Here is a 20,413-nt window from a genome sequence, read left to right as displayed (position 1 = left end):
TTTTAAAATTATTTTACAAGAGGTGATAACAGGATTTGGTCACCAGAACTGTGAGTTGTTGTGGCCCTTTGTGAAAGCCTATAAATGAAATAAAATCCTTTAAATGTAGTAAAGCCTGGAAACAGCAAGGTGAAAGCAATTTTACCTGTATTGTTATAACTTTCCATTGTATTTCTGACTGCTCAGTAACCATTTTTTACAAACTGCATACTGCCAGAGTGATCAGTAATATAAAAACAGCGTCGTCAGAAGCTGATTTAGTGAACCTGACATTAGTCGTTTCATTATGTCATTGTTTGAAGCTAACTGGCGTGTTGGTGCTGCAGCAGGTGTCTCACCCTCAGGCAGGGGCAGCAGAGTGATGGCTGTGCTCAGCCGTCCACTACCCAAGCTGACCAGGTGGGGGCGCTCTGCCTGGAACTTCAGCCCCTTTCCGGTCTCAATCAGGTCCAGCGGAGTGCTCTAAAAAGAAGGTCAAATGCTACAAATGAATAATACATTTTGAGTTCTTGGTCTGGATGAACGAGCCTTTTTTGTGTTGCTGTGTTCAGACTGACTGATCACAAGCCTTTTTCTGTCTTATGCCAGGAAAATAAAGCCATTTGTGGAATATGTGTACAATCACAATCACAGAGGGGGGTTTGCTTGATCTTAATGGGGGTACTTACAAAACTCTCTTTTTTTTTCCCCCATTTTAGGACCATTTAGTGTTGGATTTTTTCCTTTTCAGGGAAGATTTGCACAGAAAAATCACACTGAGTGTTTTAATTGCATTGATAAAACATGTATTTTGTACAAAGCAACGATTTGAAAAAACTCATACATAACTCATATGTAACTGCAAGTGTTACAGTATCAATAACTGACCGGGAACACCTACAGTGAAGGCCCCCCACAAAGAAAACATCAGTCACAGCTTTGCAGACATTGCAACATACTGTGTGTAATCTACTCTTTACATGTAAAGAGGTCACATCCTCTGTCTCCACTGACATCGCTCTGTCTGGACTGTGAATGACACACTGTGAATTGGACCTCATCAGCAATCATTTCCTGTCCATTAGCTGAACTAAGTGTTTGTGCATGATGCAAAAAAAAAAGAAAAAAAAAATAGGGGAGCCACAGAGGAGAGACAACATTCATCTTTGTGTGTTACTGTTTCACTAATGCATCAGACCTGCAGAGAGAGACTCAGCCTCCGCTCTGGGGATGAGAAGAGGAGTCTGAATGTCTTCACTATGGGAGGTCATTTCCATAGCTGGCTGCTCTGGCTGTTTACATACTCCTCTACACACAGGGAAGTGTGTGTGTCTGTCTGCATATGTGTGTCGTCTCCCCCCTCTCCCCCTTGCAGCTCTGCCTAAAGCACCACCATGTGCTCTTGGCTCAGCAAGGGGGAAGGGATGTTGCCATAGCAACCGCACTCTGCAATTAAGAAACATGAAGCTCCTGGAGGGCGTTCAGCGAGCTAACTTGTGATGAGCACTTTGCAGCACAGCGATGCCTGAACATAAAGACAGTTCTGCTTTTTAGTCCCCCTCTTGCTGTTAGATCGAGGTGAGTTCTGGCTGAGATGCAGCAAAATGTGTTACGTTCTGTTTTTCTCCCTCCTACCTCCAAGTGTTTGACATTGTGAAATGAATTACTTCCCCTGTTGAGTAACATCCATTATATCAAAGATAGAAGAGAAAAACATATTTTTGGCATATCAACGGCATATTTACACCAGTCCTCAGGACTAATGTTCCCTTTCAGCTGACAGGGCCGTAATATACATCTAACACATGTATGGTGTGGCCCATACATTTAACTAAGTGACAGTTATTTGAATCGAGTAACTTTGCGATACTGACCTCATTTTAGGGCCCAGAATTGGACAAAATGATGAAGTTGTCCAGTATTGATTGTATTTTATTTATTTTTTGTTTTCAGGCACATGAAGGGGTCCCTGTCTGTTTGTCACGTGATAGGGTCACAACCCCAAGGTTGAGGAACTTCGTATCGTGGTTTAACATTCATTTGGCATCTTTCATAATTCAGCATCATTGGAAATTCAGCATACTACGTCAGTGGCAGTGAGGTGTGGCTCCATCATTTAGTTTTCACTCTTCAGTAAATTAGTTTCACATCACAGTAAATGAGTTTTCGTCTCTGTAGAACTGACAGGCACCGTCTGAAGAATAGTTTGTTCACTTGTGCTGATAAAGCTCTGTGCCAGGTGAAGTGTTAAATGAACTCTGATGGGTGTGGAGTCACCCACTGGCATGGATTTGCATTTTAAAACCTACTGTCATGGCCATGTTTTTTGTCCCAATGTTGAGCCCTTACATTTCTTATTTCCAACCTGTGCGCGGTCATTGATTCAGCCTCTCGGCTGGTTAGCTATCCGTGAGTCCTAATAGGATTATCTGATTGTGGCGGTGCTGTCGGTGGAGTGGGGTCAAGCTTAAGAGGATTGCTGAGATAGTCTGGTTGGGAGGCACTGGGAATCTTACTGGGAGTGATGGGAGGTGCCAGTGGGGCAACACTGCAGAATTCATGCTGCCTCATATGCTGTGTGCTGCTGCTCCCATGTGGTGCACACAGCAACAGTCAGCTCCTCTGTCTGTCTCTACATACAGACACATGCAGGACAATCAAACGTGAAACGTTTGATGACCTGTGATTTTTTAAAGTACAAATCTGGACTCACAGATTGTTCTTGCACTGCATGTTTCTGTTGTGCACTTTTCCAGCTTCAGCATTTCTTTGTCACTTGTTCTTCTTCTTAGATAATTTCTTTTTCAGGACAGATTTGAAAAACATAATCAGTAACAGTCCTCGACAGCTAGACTCACCATTTGTTTCTTAATAAGTGGAATCTTAAGAAGAAAAGCCAGGAAAAAATAAAACTGCAGATAATGTAGATTTAGTATTAATTGAGCATTTTAGTGTTTTATTAGTTTTAAAATTAGTTTAAACTCATTGCAGCCGTGCTGGCGAAGTTAACAAAATATTGATCGCAAAATAATTGATAGTAAAAATGAAATGGATAAATGACAAAAACAAATTCAAAAATCTGTTTTCCAATGAAAATGGTGGTGCTCTTTCCATCCACAAGGAGCTCCACAGAAAAATGCCACAAATTGCTAAAATATACACATATTGTACATCTATGTACACATATCTGCATATACATAAAAAATGTACAAAAGCTGTGGGTCTGCTGGTTTGACATACTGTATTGATTTAATGTAATCATCTTTTCGAGGTTTACTGAGACATGTCCTTGTTTTTTTATGTTGGAACTGTTGAAAACGAGGTCAATTTTCCTTCACTTGCCCTCATGTTTTTTTTTCATCATATGTACCTGTTTCAAGTGTTTCCTTTCTTTGTTTGCCAGTGGTTGGTTTTGGTTTTGTAACCAGCACAGAGACATCATTCTCTTCACTGTTATCAATTCTTTGTTTAATTTTCAATCCAACATTTCCACAGAAACATTCCTCTGTTGAAAATGTGGACAAATTGCTGCAAATATTCCTGTTTTCTGTGCAGCGTCTGCAGCATCGTCCCAGTTTCCCTACAGGAATCATTAAAGTTTAATCTCATCGTGTTTTATCTTCCATTTCTCGCTCCCTCTAACTCCCATATGCACAAGAAAAAACAGACCACACACACTCACATGCGCACGCACATACACATACACAATCACACCCCGCCCTCCCCTTCATGCCTGATAGGATTGTCAGACCCAGCAGGTGGCAAACACAGACATCCAATCTCCGGTTCTGTCTAATTACTGACTCTGGCTGAAGATTCCTGCTTTACAACATACTGACATATGCTGTCAGGACGCGTCCCAGCTGCACTGCCTGACCTGACCTGCTGTCTTCACTTAGCTGGGCCTTCCACTCTGTATTTACCAAAAAATCTGCCAGAGCAGCCGATGTGGTGACATTTCACATCAATGGACACAGTTATCAGACGATGAGAGCTCTCACTGTGTGTGTGTGTGTGTGAAGGGGTTCACACTGGATTCCTTCACTCTGGACAACATGCAACAAAACTGGCACGCTGAAAACACATGACCGAGTTTTTCTCTGATGGTTGCCAAGTTGAGAACAATGAGGCATCTGGCTCTCTCTTTCTCACTCATTCCTTTACTCCCTCTCCATCTCCGCTCCAATCCCCCACCTCCCCCATACACACACACTCACCTGTAACACCTGGCGGGTTTGTCGTCCACACTCCGGCATGTTCCTGTTCAGGCGGTCCATGTCCACTGAGCTGTCAACGGCTCCCTGCGACACATGAAGATCCTGAGGGAGGAAATGAGAACATTGATATGAGCCACAAAATGAGTAACAAGTGTCGTCATGCGTGACTTCATCTCTGCAGGACAGTTAGTGGTTAGCGGCTATTTACCGTATCAAAATCTTGTGTTTTGTGTTCTCATGGTCGGCTTGTGATACGGATACATCTGAATAAAGTGTAAATGTTTCAGAAGTCTCTCAAACTCACACCTTTTTCACAACAGTTTAAGAAAATTGATCCACATTCAGCGGGATTCCCCCTCCCCATTCTGCCTACACACTAATTTGTCAAGGTGTGATTCATGCTGCTAGCACACAAACACACAGCAGATGGTAACACACACACACACACACACACACACACACACACACACACACACACACACACATTTAAATCTCTTGGTAGTTGACACATTCACTGGAAATCAGCCATTGTGGCTGTTCTGATGTCTCTCAGTGTCTATGAAAACACACACACACACACACACACACACACACACACACACACACACACTGCACAATTCCTCCCTTCTTACTCAATCATGTTTGGGTATTTCCAGCAAGTCAGCACTGAACAAATGTCTATAAATATATTCTGTGTCTATATTGGTGCATGTGTGAAGCGTCCAGATTCTGTAGGAGGGCGGTGAGGAGGACTATATATACGCAATAAAACACTTCAGCCGTCATTATGTGAGATGTGAGAAGCTTGTGGTTGTAAGGAAGCACAGAAAACCACACAGAAAGGTTGGAAAACACATCATTATAGCAATCACTGAGAATCAGAGTGTACCCGGAGCCATGTGCATGCCTAAAATGTTGTGCAGCAGGGATAGAAAATATGGTTCTGATGTACGATGCCCTCAGGATAACAAAACACTGCTGCAATATCACCATATTTGCTCTTCTGACAGACCCGTGAAATGATATTCAGCAGAGTCAGCTCCAGGGAAGTAAATCACAAAACAGCCAGAAAATCAAAATAAATCTTGAGAGAATTCTATCTGGAAATGCTTTAGAGCCATAAGAATCTCTGCTCTGAGCCAGAAGAAGCAAGAATTCAGCCAACCACAGGCGCTTTGTCACCTCACGTTTCATCCAGGGTTTCTCAAGTGAGATTTCAACCAACTTCTTGTTGTCCTTTGTTGTCTCTACATATCATAATTACCTTTCTCCAGTTGTCCAGCAAATGCATCGCCTCCATGGCAAAGAGCTGCTCCTGGCTACTGGTTCAATCCTATCAGTGTGAATCTGATTGAGCGGGACACCTCACAGACCGCCGAGTCAGTTCAACACAATTTCTTCGATGCCGTGTCTATCCAATATAACGCAGATTGTCTCTTTTTCTTGGTCTCAGTCCTTTGTCTCAAGCTGCCGGTGCACTATCCTCCACAAACTCCCATTCAGGAGGTGGACCTGTTGCTGCTTGCTCCACTAAACTAAGACCTACATTCCTGACTGGCAGCACCAAAGTCCCAGATAACAGAGAGATGTGTGTTAGTGTGCGTGTGTGTCTGTGCATGTGCGTGTGTGTAAATGGTGATCAAAACAGAGAAGAGAAGCAAAGAAGAAGGGAGGAAGAGAGAGTGATGACTGAAATGATTTGATAAAAATAAAGGTCAAAAATAGAGAGGTGAGCATGTGGAAGCTGCAGAAGCTCTCCATCAGGAAATGACTGAAGTATGTTTTCCATGTTGATTTGTTCATTTCCAGTAGAAAAGTGTAGCATCATCAATCAGGAATCCTGCATCATCATACTCTTAGTGCAGCTTTAACATTTCCAATCCAAAACAGGTTGTTAGATATTCTCGTGTCACTTTAGCAGTTAATATAGGGACCATATAGCTCTTATTAGTGACTTATTAGGTGAGTCACAGTTTGCACACTCCATCTGAGGCTGAACTGTCACGAGAGCAGACAACAGATGTCCTCTGGGAGGTTCTGGCACGCAGTCGTGCATCAAACTCTGCTGAGACTACTGTGGTCGCATTACTTCCACTTATCATGAATTATCATTTTCTACCTTACTAATCATTAAAAGCATTTAAGCTGGTTTAAATTGTGGGTGGATAGATGGGGATTGATATTAAGAATAAGTAAATCCCATCAAAGTGAAAATCAGATCTAGTCAAGCTCCAACTACTGGCCAAATGTCAGGTGTGCAGAATCACATTATCTTGTTCAGCATAAGACAAATTCATGTGATTCAGTTGTTGCTGGTGTTGTTGGCAGCTTACAGAATGATGCCTGCTACAGAGAAAATGACCGAGCCTTGCAGAGATGTTGATTGGAGGAGATGTTGCATAATTCTGCAGGTAATAAACCAAGTTTGCCAAGAAACTGAGGATGTTTGTGGATTCAAAAGCAAACCATTCACAAGGAAATATGTACTGTTTTGTGTGTTTCCATGCCTCCCGGAATATATTTTTATTGGCAGAGGACACAAACATTATCCAATGTCGACATCTGGAGTCAAGTAACAACAAGTCACCAACGATGACTTTGACAAACTCAGGATAAGCAGCAGAATTTGAATCTGAACAGTTTCTTCTTTGTGTGTGAACAGCTCACAGCTGTGTTCGTGCTGGAGGAATCAGGCACGGCAGCACGGTGCTTCACTTCATATCAGCTGAAACCACAAATACCCTTTATTGAATGTGTCCACCAGATAGCAGATGAGACAACTTCTGCTTTCACGATGGACTGTTAGAGTCAGCGCAGAGGACGGTCAGGTCGAATTTATTTATGGAGCACTTTAAAAACAAACTCGTTCTCAAGGTGGTCTGAGGTGGTCCAGTTCTCTAAATGGGAGCAAAATACCTCATTAGGGATTGGAAAGTACACACTCTATCCAACAGTGTTCTTATTTATTACTTAATTCTAACTGAATTGAGTTTTATTGGTGGAACAGTTTATTTCATGACTGAAATGCATGTGTGACTTCATAAAGACGACAGTCACCACAGCTGTGTCTGACCGGTGGACTATTCAGTGGTTTTTGTTTTTTTTAATGTGGAAACTCTTCTGATATTTTCCATTTCTCTTCTGCCTGAGGTACTGCAAGAGATGAATAAATCATTCATACACTCACTGGATATTTTCCTGTGGAAGTTCATTGAGATGTTTTACTTCCAGTGTCAGTCAAACAATTGGTGGAGCCAAAAAAACTCACAATAAGAAGCAAAAAGCAAGAAGACACATCAGCCATTGAAGTAAGCTAATTTGTTGGCCTCTCTCTCAGTGAGAACCTAACTCCTACACTGAGTGTTTGTTCCCACCACATCAAAGCTCATGTCTGCGCTGGGTGAGGACATCAGCAGCTTTCCTTTCTTCAGATCCAGAAACTCTCACTGGACACACAAAGAACTCTCAATCTCTCCATTTCTTTCTTTCCTGCCCTCCCTCTCTCCCTCTCATGCCAGGGCAGAAAGGCTGGCATTGTTTTCAGTAGGGCAGGCATGGATCCCTCCTCACACATGAGGGAATCTTTTTTTTTTTTTTTTTTGATGGGGTTATGAAAGCGAGGGAGGGAGGGAGGCTCACCCTTTAGTTAGAATGCAAAAATGTCGAAGCAGGGAGGGAAGCTAGACAGCCTGCCAACCAGATGGTGAATTAAAGTGTAGATGGGATGAACAATATAGAAAGAGGAAAAGGTGGATTAAAATGCAGCTGTAGACAGATTACATCTTTCAGTAAACCAATCAATAGAATTGAAAGCAGTTTCTCAATTTTGGTCAGATGTCCTAATAAATTTAAACATGTTCAATCTTTTTTTTTTTTATTATTATTATTTTTTTTATCCATTAATGTATTATGTTTTAGCATCTGGTGCAAATCTTTATTTGAATTTCTCCCAAAAGTTACTATATTAAAATCTATTAGTAATGCAACATGCAATGATATAGACTGTGATAGACCTTATCAGTAAGTGAGACTAAAGATGGAAAGGTCATGTTGTGATCACAGTGAAATGGTTCCTCTTCTTCGGAGCAGGAATGAACAGATTTTATGTTCGTAGAGTATCAAATGTCTTGTATGCAAATCATCCTGTCTCAATGGTGGTGCTCGACAAAAGCTAAAGGCATGTCCCAAATGAAAAAAGATGAATCCTCTGGGGAGCATGGAAATCGGCAGCAAATCCAAACGAATTCTTGAGATATCTATGGCCAAAGTGTGGATCGAGGAGAATTTTTGGTCTGACAGATGCTGTAGATGAAAGCTCAGGAGGTTCACCAAAATCCTTTGAATTCATCCAGTCCAATGGTTGTGCAGATATCTCACTCAAGACAAAATGCTGGATGGTCAGACCAACCAGCAGTGGACATCATCTTCTTGGTGCCCTGCTGCTAATGGAGCAAAAGGCTTACAGTTTATTAAGCTTCTAAGAGGGTGAAGTTGGTTCAGCATGCTGTAATTATTCCACATCTGTAGCAACCAGTCACCAAACGCTTGTAATGAAAACATAGCATAGCCTCATTAAATGTCTTTACAATAGCCGGGTTTTACAGTAGAATAAAAGGGAAAAGAGCAGGAAAAGGGAGGTTCTTGTGGGTGAAGTGTGTCTGTGAGGAGGTTTGTCATGCTGTCTAGCCTCTCATCCAGCAGCACACAGAATCTGGGACAAATAAACTGGCCATTTAAACAGGCTAGGGGGCCACATGAGGGAATGTGGACATAATCAGGAATGTGAAAACAAAAGGATGGGACTTTTCCTACTTATCTCAGAAGAGCATGCATCCACCATTCCTTTTATGTCAGTCAAATATGTCAAATATGTTTTCATACTTAACATACTCATTGCATACTCAGTATAAATATAAAGGCACAAATATTCTGTTCCTACTCTATGCATTATTGATTTGAAAACAACGTGTCTTTGCTCAGTTCATATGAATCAAACAGAACTCTTTATTTTATGTGAAATTTATATATAATGTATTCTGTAGAACCGCATACTACACATACTTGTATTTGTTTCTCATTTTCTCACATTTCTTTTAAGGTTCAAAAGGCACCAGAGACCAGTAGCCGTCTCTCCTAAAGATCAGAGGTCACTGTTTGAAGTCAAGGAAAAGGTTACACCCTAAAGCTACAAAGATCTATGTTCTGCATGACCGCCTGCACACTCCTGCCAGCCTGTCTGCAGGTTTGGTCATGTGTTCAAATGATTTGGCCTGAGAATGGATGCAGTCTGTAGCCACAGGCAAGACGCTGTGTCGATGAGACATTTTATGATCACAGCAAAAAAAAAAAAAAGCTGAAGCACTGCAAACAGAGCTGAGGATTAAATGAACGGAGGTGAAGGAGGCATTGAGCTTTGCAGGTGTGTCACAAACTTCCTTGTAAACACACCTGGCTGCTTTATGGAGGTCCACCGGACAAGGGTCTGTGTGCAAATAATGGCAAAGTACACAACACCACTTGTAAAGACAAATAACTGTCTAGTCTTTATCCCTTAAGAAGCTCTTTTTCAAAAACACTGAGCTCTTTAGCCTGTAATTCAACCTGTGGTGCTGTGTATGCTGGAAGCAGCCGTTTCATAATCTGACATTAAGAGTCCCACTGTGCTGGGAGGTTTAGTCCCCATTTTAAATTGGTCTGCCTTCAGGAGAGGGCACAGGCAGATAACCAAGACATCCGTCCACCGCTTGCTTTGCTTGATAGCAGCGGAGGCAATCATATTGCATAGACAATGCAATATGATCTGCACTGCTCAGCTCTTCCTCTGCCCTGTTCATATTCACCATCACTCTCTGCCGTTCACTCGATCACTAGCCACACAAAGGAGCTGTGCTACTCTTACAGTCCTTGGAGTGTCTTAGAATCCTTACATGTGAGGTCTGCAGTTGGACCCTCCTCAAATCAGTAATTTTCCCTCAACTCTACAGAGCGTTTCACCATCTTTTAGCTCGTTGTTTAGGTTTTATGGCCCACAGCTTTACAGCTTGATTCGGCTCCCGCCCAGCAAGAGAAGAAACTCACATGATGCCATGGTCCAAGTGCGAGTTTGATCTCAGGAGTCACGCAATCTGCAAATTTCTAGCCAAGCTGTGTATCATCTGATGTGAAATTAGACATTACTAAAAGACTGTGATTGCTAGCCAACATGTGGCAAATTAATTAAGCACTGGAAAGGATGTCCAAACATTAATTTGAAGCAGCAGTGTTGAAGAGAAGATTGGGTTCCAGGTCAAAACTGAAACAAAAATTTGCCACAGCCTCTATCCAGAAAAATATGTGTTAATTAATGCGGTGATGCATTGTCATTACCACAAGCTGTGGGCATCCAACATGGCTGCCAGAGGACGGAGCACATCACCTGCCACAGGCAAGACAAAGAGACAAAAGACAAACAGCCAAATAGGCCAGTTTAAAAAGGTGTGTTTTGAGACAGGCTTTGAAGGTGGAGAGAGAGCCACTGCTGGGAATGTGATGTGGAGGAGAGCTCCAGCAGGCAGTGAGAGCTGATACTTGGTCTTGGTCTTGGTTCTATCTTGTCCGGCCAGCTGACACCACACTGCTCTGCTCTGCTCTGCTCGCATGAGTTCTGATAATGACGCCTGTTGGCTAATCCTCCCTCTGAGGGAACATCTTACATCTTACCCTCTATTCCTCCACATTTCTCTCTGTCATAAGTCTCCCATTCCCTTATCATTTAGAAACGCACACACACACACACACACACACACACACACACACACACACACACACAGTGATGGATGTAAACCTGCAATTCAGGTAAACATGGAAATTGCACTAACTCTCATTGCAACAATAATGGTATAGAATCAGAGACAAATGTCAGGTTTCTCTAGTGGCCATCATCAGCATCACAGCAGCTACTGCTCAGGAAACTGACAGCTGAAGATAAATGTTTGCAATTTCAGGCAGTTTACTGTCTGTATCCTGCAGTGTTACTTTGTTTTTCTCTGATAGAGGCAGCCAAAGTCAAATGACACATTCTGTTTTTAGAAACAAACCACAGAAATGCAGTTAATTTGCACCATGGGAAGAAGGGTGGACTCACTGTACAAGCTCCTTTTCAGGCAAGACAACATGCTGACCATATGCTGTGTTTAACTTTACAAATCACAAGAGGTTAATTGTCTAAAATGTTGCCATTGATGATTCAATATACAAAGCAAAGTCTTTTCAAATGACCCCTTTCGAGATAAGTGGTTCTTTCAGGTGAATTCACATGGCTCAGCTGAGTATAGTGAACTAGTGGGATGAGATGAGGCAGTCGATTTGGATACAACATCATAACAGCAAAGACAAGATAGTTAAACATCTGGAAACCACAACATGATTTATACAAGTCTGTTTTTATGGAACACATAGCCAGACAGATATTCAGCTCAAAGCTGAAAGTGAATTCTTGGCAGTGAGGAGGAGACAGTATAGCTAACACACACACAACATGTATGAATGAAACCACAGTCTGACAACACCCAGCAGACAGCCTTCATCTGCCCTCAACTACAAAACCCCCATGGTTCGGTCATACTGAGAGACCTGAAGCCTCTTTCACCCAAAGTGTGCTATTTGTTCATGTGCAAATGTTGCTCCAGAGAATGTAGCAGTTCAGCCAAAAATGCCAACGAAAATGTTTCTGGCAGAACACGACAGATATGGAACTGATATCAGAGTTACCGCTGAAACACATGGAGGCACACGAGTAAAAAACAACAACAAAAATAATACATACAAAACAGCACAACATGTCACTGTAGCAAAAACAAATAACAAAATGAATGATGGCTGCTACAGGCTGAGGTTCCTGGTATTGTTCATGCTGGCTCACTGTCATACTGTCATCACTTACTGGGACACTTGAATAGAAAAGAGTCTTTGTTAATATTATAGGCAACTCATGTGCTTTTGTGCTATGGCCCTGTTCACACCTCGCATTATAACGAGTCCTTGGTGATATGATCACAAGTGGATGGCTCTCAGCACAGGTGTGACTGCATTGAGCTCTGATAGCTCAAGTCAATGGCTGCATATGGCGACATGTATGTGAATGTGTACTGGGCAATGCTAAAACCATCTTCTGTGTGAATGGAAGTACATTCTTACTCGCACGCCAACAGCGTCATATAAAGTGCAAACACGAAGAAGAAGCCACAGCTACAGGAAAAAATGCGTTGTCGTGGATGGAGTACGCACAAAACAGGCTGTCTGATTTCCATGTGGGTCAGTACAACAGAAACTTGAGATTCATATGGCAACTTCTTCTTCTTCCTTGAATTTCTGGCAGACAAGGCATGGGAAGGGCACTGCTGCCTCCCGCTGCTTAAAAACAACACAGTTGGTTTTTGGAAACAGAAATGATGCACATGTTTATTTGCATATAGCGCGGGAAAGTGAGTTCCAATCACAAGTGGTAGCTTGAGACACACGGTAATGTCAGGTGTGAAAAGGGCCTGAGACAAGTCAACGTGTCCGTGTGAGGGCCTGCGGTCAGATGACGTCATTAAAATGCACACAGCACAAAAAATCCACTCATGCTCTCACACCACGCTGGTTATGATGTGAGAAAGGAGATCTGACATTGGCAAGTGCCAACAGACTAGCAGACAAACATGACAGAGGTTTCCAGACTAACATCAAATTCTGTCTTTGGTTGATCTTTGATTCATCTGCTGGACCGGAGAACGTCTGACCACTCATACTTAGCTCTAATCTCAGAATTTCCTGGAATATTTCAGAGGTGCATCCAGATGGGGGTTGTCAGGGAATATACTTTGCAACATGTTCAATGGAAAAACGAGAAAGCAGAACTTTCAGACTTTTTAAGATGATTTCTTTTTCTTTTTTGGGAAGTCTGAACTAAAATTCTAAAAATTTTGGCAGCAGTGCTCTTCACTCCATTGGTGGCATCCAACCTAAACACAGCATTCACAGGCTTTATGGGCTGCTGAATAGCTCTGGTTAGTGGCGTCTTCAGTTGTGGCATCTTGGCTTCAAGAAACTACCGCTACAACAACAGAAACAACTCTCTCTTTTGTGAGATTTAACAACTTACCATGTTGCATATCCATCAAATCATGTGTCAGAAACTGGGTGGTAAGAAAATACTTTCTGTTTGCTTTTTTGCTTTGTTTTTTTACAAATGCATAGTTTTATATACTGTAGCTTATCTTACTTGCATTAGATTGATAATATTTAAGGTCATGATTCATGTCAGAATAAAAGCATACTAAAATGAATCAAGGTACATTTCAAAACAAACAAACTGACCTCTGGGGAAGAAAAAAAGCCAAGAATACGTTTGTATTTTTGCAGTAATGTAGGTTGCAGTACAGTATGGGAATATCTTGTCCCAAAGCTTTGTCTTTAAGCAACACACTTGTACTCAGGCACATTCCCAGACTCAAAGAAAGACAGAAAAAGCATTTTGGATCAACAGGAGGAAGTGTGTGACAGATAGAGGAAGAAGATGACATACAGAGAGGCTTCATCCAGCAGTCTGAGTGTCACTATATGTAGACTTCCTGTACAGCCGGCCGAGCCAGGGACCATTTCCTGTTAGCGACACAGGCCAAGGCCTCTGCTGTGGGACAGGGCTGACCTCAGCTATGACCACTGCTGATGTTATCACTACATCTGCTCACGCTTCCACATTTTAGCCTACTATGCGAGTTCTGGATGAAAGCAGTGGAGCTGGTGCTGTGGGGAAAAAGAGGCTGAAAATTACCTTCAGCTGATGATCATAATTCTAGTTATTCTCTTAACATTGCAACACATTATTTTTTATCAGTTTCATACTAGCATGTTGTATCATATATTTATATTTTCCTTGAAGATTTGTCAGCCCAACATGGGCATTTTAAACTAATGTAGCTGATTTTCAACTATTATTTCAGTATCTTTCAAAATAAGCTTATTCGCGTCGTTGTTTTGAGTTACATGAGGACATCGATACCCCTCTCATGCTGGTCAATTTGAAGCAACAGCCAGCGGCTGGTTAGCTTAGCTTATCTCCACCCCCTAAAAACCATAACTTGTCATTTATGCAGGTTTTCGGAGGGATTCAACAAACAAGATAACATGTTAATTAGTGCGCTTTAGAGGTGCTGGTAGGAAGATTTTGTTACACATCTAATTTGAATAATCATTACGTTTTTTTCAGCTCCCAGCTCGGCTCTCATCAACTTCTCCAGCCAGCTGGTACATAGGCCTCTAGCTGTTTTCAGCTTAAAGCTCTGATAACCACTGTCTACTACCACTAGACTAACAAAGTTAGCAAATAACTAGTGAACATAGTGGAGCATTTAGCAAATCGGAGAGTAAACATTGGACTTAAATTCATCAGGTGACCTGACACATGACTTCAAACGGATGCTAATGCTGTTCCATGTGTGCTGGATGTGAAACTGTACGTTGACACATCAGCCAGCCACATGTTAGCCAGAACAACTGTATAAGGTTGTTCTGCTGCCCCCAAGTGGCCAAAACAAAACTTAATGCAGCTTTAAATGATAGAGACCACTTTCAAACTGGCATACAAGTTGGTGTTTCTGTGTTTTTATGAATGGGATCAGTTGTCTCAAGTAAAGCTTAATCTGGCTGGAAAAGCTCCTTGGCGACTGTCAGTTCATTGGTCAGATATTTGGTGCAGGAAGGATTTATTTTGGGAAATGCTCAGTTTTTTAATGAGATTTGATTTGAAAAGTGCACTGACAAACCAGCCTGTCAGTGTGGTCTTCATCCAATCAGTGAATGATGTGCTGAGCAAAACAGAGAAATGCTTCAGGGTTCAAAATAAATGCTTGAAACTGACACGTTATGAAGCCACGCTCAGACCTTTTTACCAAAGGACGGTCATTCATTGGTATGAATGATGAATTACATTTTGTTCTGAATGATTACCTCAACACAGTACAGTATTTTTGCACAGATGAGACTAAGCCTAACCACCATACATTAAAATGCAAATCTCTGCACCGTGAGGCACCAGTGTATCCCTCGTAGCCTGATAGCATGAGTAAACACAGATTCATTATTCTGGCATCCAGCACTGAGCATTGGAGAGACGCCATTATCAGCCGGCAGCTAAACACACCATCTGCCCTGTGTCTGTGTCTCATACAGACAAAGTGGTGTGAACACACACATGTATAAGTCTACACACACACACACACACACACACACAAACATACTGTACACATGAGTGGAAGGAGATGAGAGGTATAGAAATGCTGTTGAATTCCAAACAGGAACAAAATAAGTGAGGAAAATGAATGAATATAGCTCTCACCTTCCTCAGTGAGTGCTACTGAGACGCCCGTCAGTTTTACTGTCTAACAGTAAATCTATGGTTGTACAGCCTTGAAAAATAGCATGATCCTCAGGTGACTTTCCACAGATGAACACAGGTTGCACATAAATACGGAGGTATACAGAACAAATAACACCACATGAAAACCTGGCCGGCTGTGTGTTGTAGCATGTGTTTGTCATCAAAACTGTGAAATCATTGGCAGCAGACATGTGTGAAACTGCAGCGCAGCAGTTCTGAGGATCAGGGAGTCTGTCATTATCAGATTATTGTCTCCAGTGACAGTAGAAATTATACCTCAAAGTCTTCATAAAAGAATACTTGTTGTCAGTACCCAAACCACTGTTATCCAACACTGCAAAATGGTAACTCTGACAAAGACACTGAGCTGGAGCCACAGGCAGTGATGACTCAGTGTTACTCTGACCGCCTCTTTACTCAAGAGTAGGAGTGCAAAGAGTTGTAAAATATCATTTTTCACTTTCTGAAAAGCACCCCTCTGTTTGTTATGATAAATTATTGAAAATTTGATTCATTGCCACCTCCTACTCAGTCAGGTTGCAGCTATATTGCATTAGCTCAACATTTCCACTTGCTGTGTTGCCGCAAGGAAGCTGTGAAAAGTTTACTCCACTGAATATCCACCTTCTGAGAGTCTAATAGTAAGCCCTGGTGTATGTGGGGGCTATAATAAGGCACACTGAAAACAAACTGCTGTCCTTGGTGAGGGAGCAAGCTACAAACTTCAGGATGAGACTTTCATACTCATACGGCAAAGATGGCTGGATGTGTGCTCCTTTAAGTCCACTGGAACAAATCTGAGCTCGAGCCCAAGACTAACAATGATGGTGAGCGTGCTGTCGTGCCAACAAATGTTCAGAGCCAAGGCCTAGTAATATAGTGATAAGAATGGTGATGAGAAACATGACCAGCGAAGTCAGAGCATGTATGCTGTCTGTTATCGGAAGAGATTTGCTGAAGTATGAACCCATGCATGAATACATTGCTCAGCCACAAAAAGCTGGAAATCTATAAACAGGCTGAGCTGGCACCACAGTGGGCCACTTAGGCCCAGCAGTCCTAAATCAACAGGTTGTAAAGGTTGTAAAGCCAGCAGTTGCCCGTTAAATGTTTCAACCAAGAAAGGAATTCCAGTGAAAAGCTCTCCTCTCCCACCTGACTCCAAACCAGCAGCTTTTTACACAAGATTTTAAAGTGCACTAATAAATGTTTGTACATGAACAATCAATGAAATGATAATGAAATATAATGTGACAAGGAAGCTCATATTGATGAATTCAGAAAACGATCACCTTACTCTGCAGTTCCCCTCAGCTCTACGTAGCATTTCAACATATTTCAGCTCAGTGTCTTTCAACTTCACTGTTTTCATTGAGTCTCATCAGCATTAATTCCAGCAGTAGCAGCAAGATACTGGTGATACAAGATGCTAAATCTCTGGTAAACTCACTGTAATGTACTCACTGACAGATCACACAAATGAATAATTATGTTGCTCCATGTCTGCTGGATGTGTAAACAACATGTTAGCTGGAAGTGGCTAAAAAACGGATTAATGCAGCTTAAATATTTCAGATGTCAACAACAGTGAACTGAAACCCAGGCTTTATAGCATCCGTCTTCATGAAACCTTCTTCAGTGTCACACATGTATTTCTTACTTTCTGTAACAAATATAGAAACAAGATCTGCGCAGTTAGCAGCGGACCACCAGACCCTGCTCTGGCTGATTTGCCATTCAACCCCCACAGAGCAGTGATGAAACAAAAACCACACTAGCGTGGTACATGACACATGCTTCTTCCACCTTGAGCAAGCCAATGGGAGAAGGTGACTGGGAGTGTGGTATTCCAGTGGTATTCCATCGCTCAGTGGTTCCGTTGACTTTTGGCTCAGTGTTTCCCAAAGATGTGGAGCTGGACAGGCATTCCAGCCTTGGGGGGACAAAGAGGTTCTTTCAACAGCAGTAATCCTCTGGAGGAGGAGTGGGAACACTGCTGGCCTGCTGCTGCCTACTGGACTACAGGACCCACAGTGAAGTTCACACACACACACACACACACACACACACACACACACACACACACACAGTGCATGACCACAACACACCAGAGGGGACATGTGTGTGTGGGTAGGAGGGTGAAACCGTTATATGTGGATAATGCTGGGCTTTTATCAAAGGGTGGATGAGAGTTTAATATTAGAAGCAGTACGACATAATTCAGTTAAGAACACGGTCCAGTCAATCTTTAAAGCTGCTGAAGGGAATCAGCGTGAATCTGAACAGATTCTGATGTGACATTTCAATCCTGGTGGGAAACAATCTTGTTTTGTAGCTGAAATCTCTCATAGTATTGTAACACACCATATTGTCCTATCATGATTAGCCAACAAAATAGTCCTTTTTTCCTAACCCCATGCATAGTTTGATATAATGATCACAACTCAACTTACTAGCTTTTTCTGGAGCTTTTAATCGCATCACACAGTCTTTGCCAGATGGAGTTTGATGATAATTTCTGTTAGAACCGTTCATTTTATCTAACCTTTTCTAGTAAAATATTGGACAATTTCACCTTTTCAACCATTAAAAATCCTGACAACTCAGCACCTTAATCACCAATGGAAGCAAACACATGGAGCAGACAGGGAGCAACATTAGCATTCATTTGAGTTGTGTTTGTGTCCGTCTGAAGTCCAATATTTCCTCTTCCTTAGCTGTAGTTTCCTCCACCAACTCCTGAAAGAAATATCTGGCTCTTTAGCTGCTAAATGATCCACTATGTTCACTGGCTAGTAGCTCACATTGTCTGTCCGCTGCTTCATGCTGAGCAGGGAGTGTGCACACAGCTTCCAGACGAAACAGCTGCCTGCAGCTGCTGGAAACAGTGTTGATGAGAGAGGTGAGAACCAAAACAGTGAAGCTGTGGCCTATAAAACCAAAACAACCAGCTGAAAGACACTACAATGCTGATATACAGTAGGTCCAGCCGAGGTGGACTGCAGAGTCAGCTAAGAGCTCTCTGTGGGTTCTTCACTATGAATGACCCCATGTTTACATAAAAACACTGATTAAAGCAGCGTTAAAGAGATTAATCAGTATTTTGGCACTAATGGAAGTCTAAAATAAGAAAAATTGGACAGTCTTTTTGATCCAAAGCAGTATGAATTACTTAAATTCCTCCACTGATACTTTCTGCATAAACAACATACCCATGCCTGTGTGTGTGGATTCAGCGGAGTCAGCTTGGTTTCTCATAGATAACGAGTCCAGCACTGATCAATTTAATAATAAATATGAAATAACTCAAACTCTTTCTAATCATATCTCTCCTACCTCCAGCCTGAAGGCGGACCTTTAACTTCCACATGATAATACAAACACACTCAGACACACACACACACACACTGCCAGTGTCACTCACCCTCCTTTCTCCAGTGTGATGTTCTCCTTCACAACTGTCAGCTCATTCAATAGCAAGCTTTGAAATCCATATTTTAATACGCGCAAAATCCATCCAGCTTAGTCGTATGTAGGAATGAACACTGTTGGTGGTAAGCTATGAAAGAAGGGAGTGACAGGGAGGAGGTGGAGACGGGGGAAGGAAGGGAAATAAAGGGGAGAGGAGGGGAGGCTAGAGGCAGCGTGGGATATCCCTTTGAGTCATGGAAACTGATCCAAAGAGCAGACATGCTCTTGGACAGCCAAGCAGCCCTCTGTGTCTCTTTGTATTGTTCTGTCATTCGGCCTCATTACACGTTGAGGACATTCAACAGCCTCTGGAAACACTTACTGTACTTCCTCATAGGTCAATCTCTGGAAAACATGCATAATATCACTACTGAATACACACATTCTCTGTGTTCAGCACTCTCTATTGTGTTGATATGATGTATAACTTCATTTTCCTCTGTGGTGTATTTTTCTTAATAATTCTTACTTACATATTTAATGTTAAGACATATTTTCAGATTGATTTTTCTCAATACGCCTGCTTCTAAGCACTAATAACTTCATTTAAATTATTTTCTCAGGTTGTATTCATGGTAACATGTTATCGGACCCCATATTTGCCAAACACAATCACATTTGCTATTCATATCTGTCCTCTTCTTGGGTGTATCTCACTGTAGTTTGCAATATCCCTGCAGGTTCTTTTTAGTTTATGACATACAGATTAACATCGCGTGTGTGTGTGTGTGTGTGTGTGTGTGTGTGTGTGTGTGTGTGTGTGTGTGTGTGTGTGTGTGTGTGTGTGTTCAAATAGGCCAGGTGAACATAAGGAGCAGCAGCCAAAACACCATGAGATCATCCTTTACCAGACTGCTGCCTCTGCCAAATCCTTTGTTACCATGGTAACTCCTCAGGGAAAACACTGTTGTGTGTTCTCGTTTTCTGTGAGAGTGTGTGTGTGTGTGTGTGTGTGTGTGTGTGTGTGTGTGTGTGCAACTGCAGCATATTCTTTACAGGCGTGGAGATGTTGTAAATGGCCATATTATGAGCCAGCATTGTCTCAGACAGCCGTTATTATCCGAGTGTGAGTATCAGGGCATGATCGGGGAATGAGGTGGAGTGAAGTGAAGTGAGCAGTCTGAGAATGATTATGTCTTTGTTTCGGGATGAATCGCTGGCCTGAAGGCATGCTGCAGATAATAGACAAAGACAATGAAGGGAGGAAATGATGGGGGAGGAAAAAGAAAGAGGGAGAAATCTGCAGAGGTCATATCCCAGTTTGCAGATGACATGCATTCTGATTGGCTGCCTGTTTATGTGCCTGAGCTGCACATGCTGCAGCTGTTGGAGAGGCAGACTGTAC

The 20,413-nt window shown here is 42.1% G+C and overlaps 1 protein-coding gene across 3 annotated transcripts in view; it reads right to left on the bottom strand.

The window, feature by feature from the left end:
• phldb1b (pleckstrin homology-like domain, family B, member 1b) overlaps positions 1-20,413 on the bottom strand; it is a 100,260-nt gene that overhangs the window by 68,060 nt on the left and 11,787 nt on the right. For 2 of the 3 annotated variants that reach the window (XM_076736027.1, XM_076736029.1), the window contains exons 1-3: positions 5,461-5,568; positions 4,197-4,298; positions 339-462 (exon numbers count right to left, since the gene is read on the bottom strand). In XM_076736027.1, the coding sequence (XP_076592142.1) occupies positions 339-462; positions 4,197-4,298; positions 5,461-5,496 (262 nt within the window). In that variant the 5' untranslated portion in view covers positions 5,497-5,568. Of the gene's footprint in view, positions 1-338; positions 463-4,196; positions 4,299-5,460; positions 5,569-20,413 lie in introns of those variants that run through there. The other variant, XM_076736026.1, reaches the window with a different exon arrangement.

This window comes from Chaetodon auriga, chromosome 7 (assembly GCF_051107435.1).
Source record: "Chaetodon auriga isolate fChaAug3 chromosome 7, fChaAug3.hap1, whole genome shotgun sequence".
Taxonomy (NCBI): Eukaryota; Metazoa; Chordata; class Actinopteri; order Chaetodontiformes; family Chaetodontidae; genus Chaetodon; species Chaetodon auriga.
The sequence above is the reverse complement of the archived record's forward strand: the minus strand, read 5'-3'. Positions and strand labels throughout refer to the sequence as shown.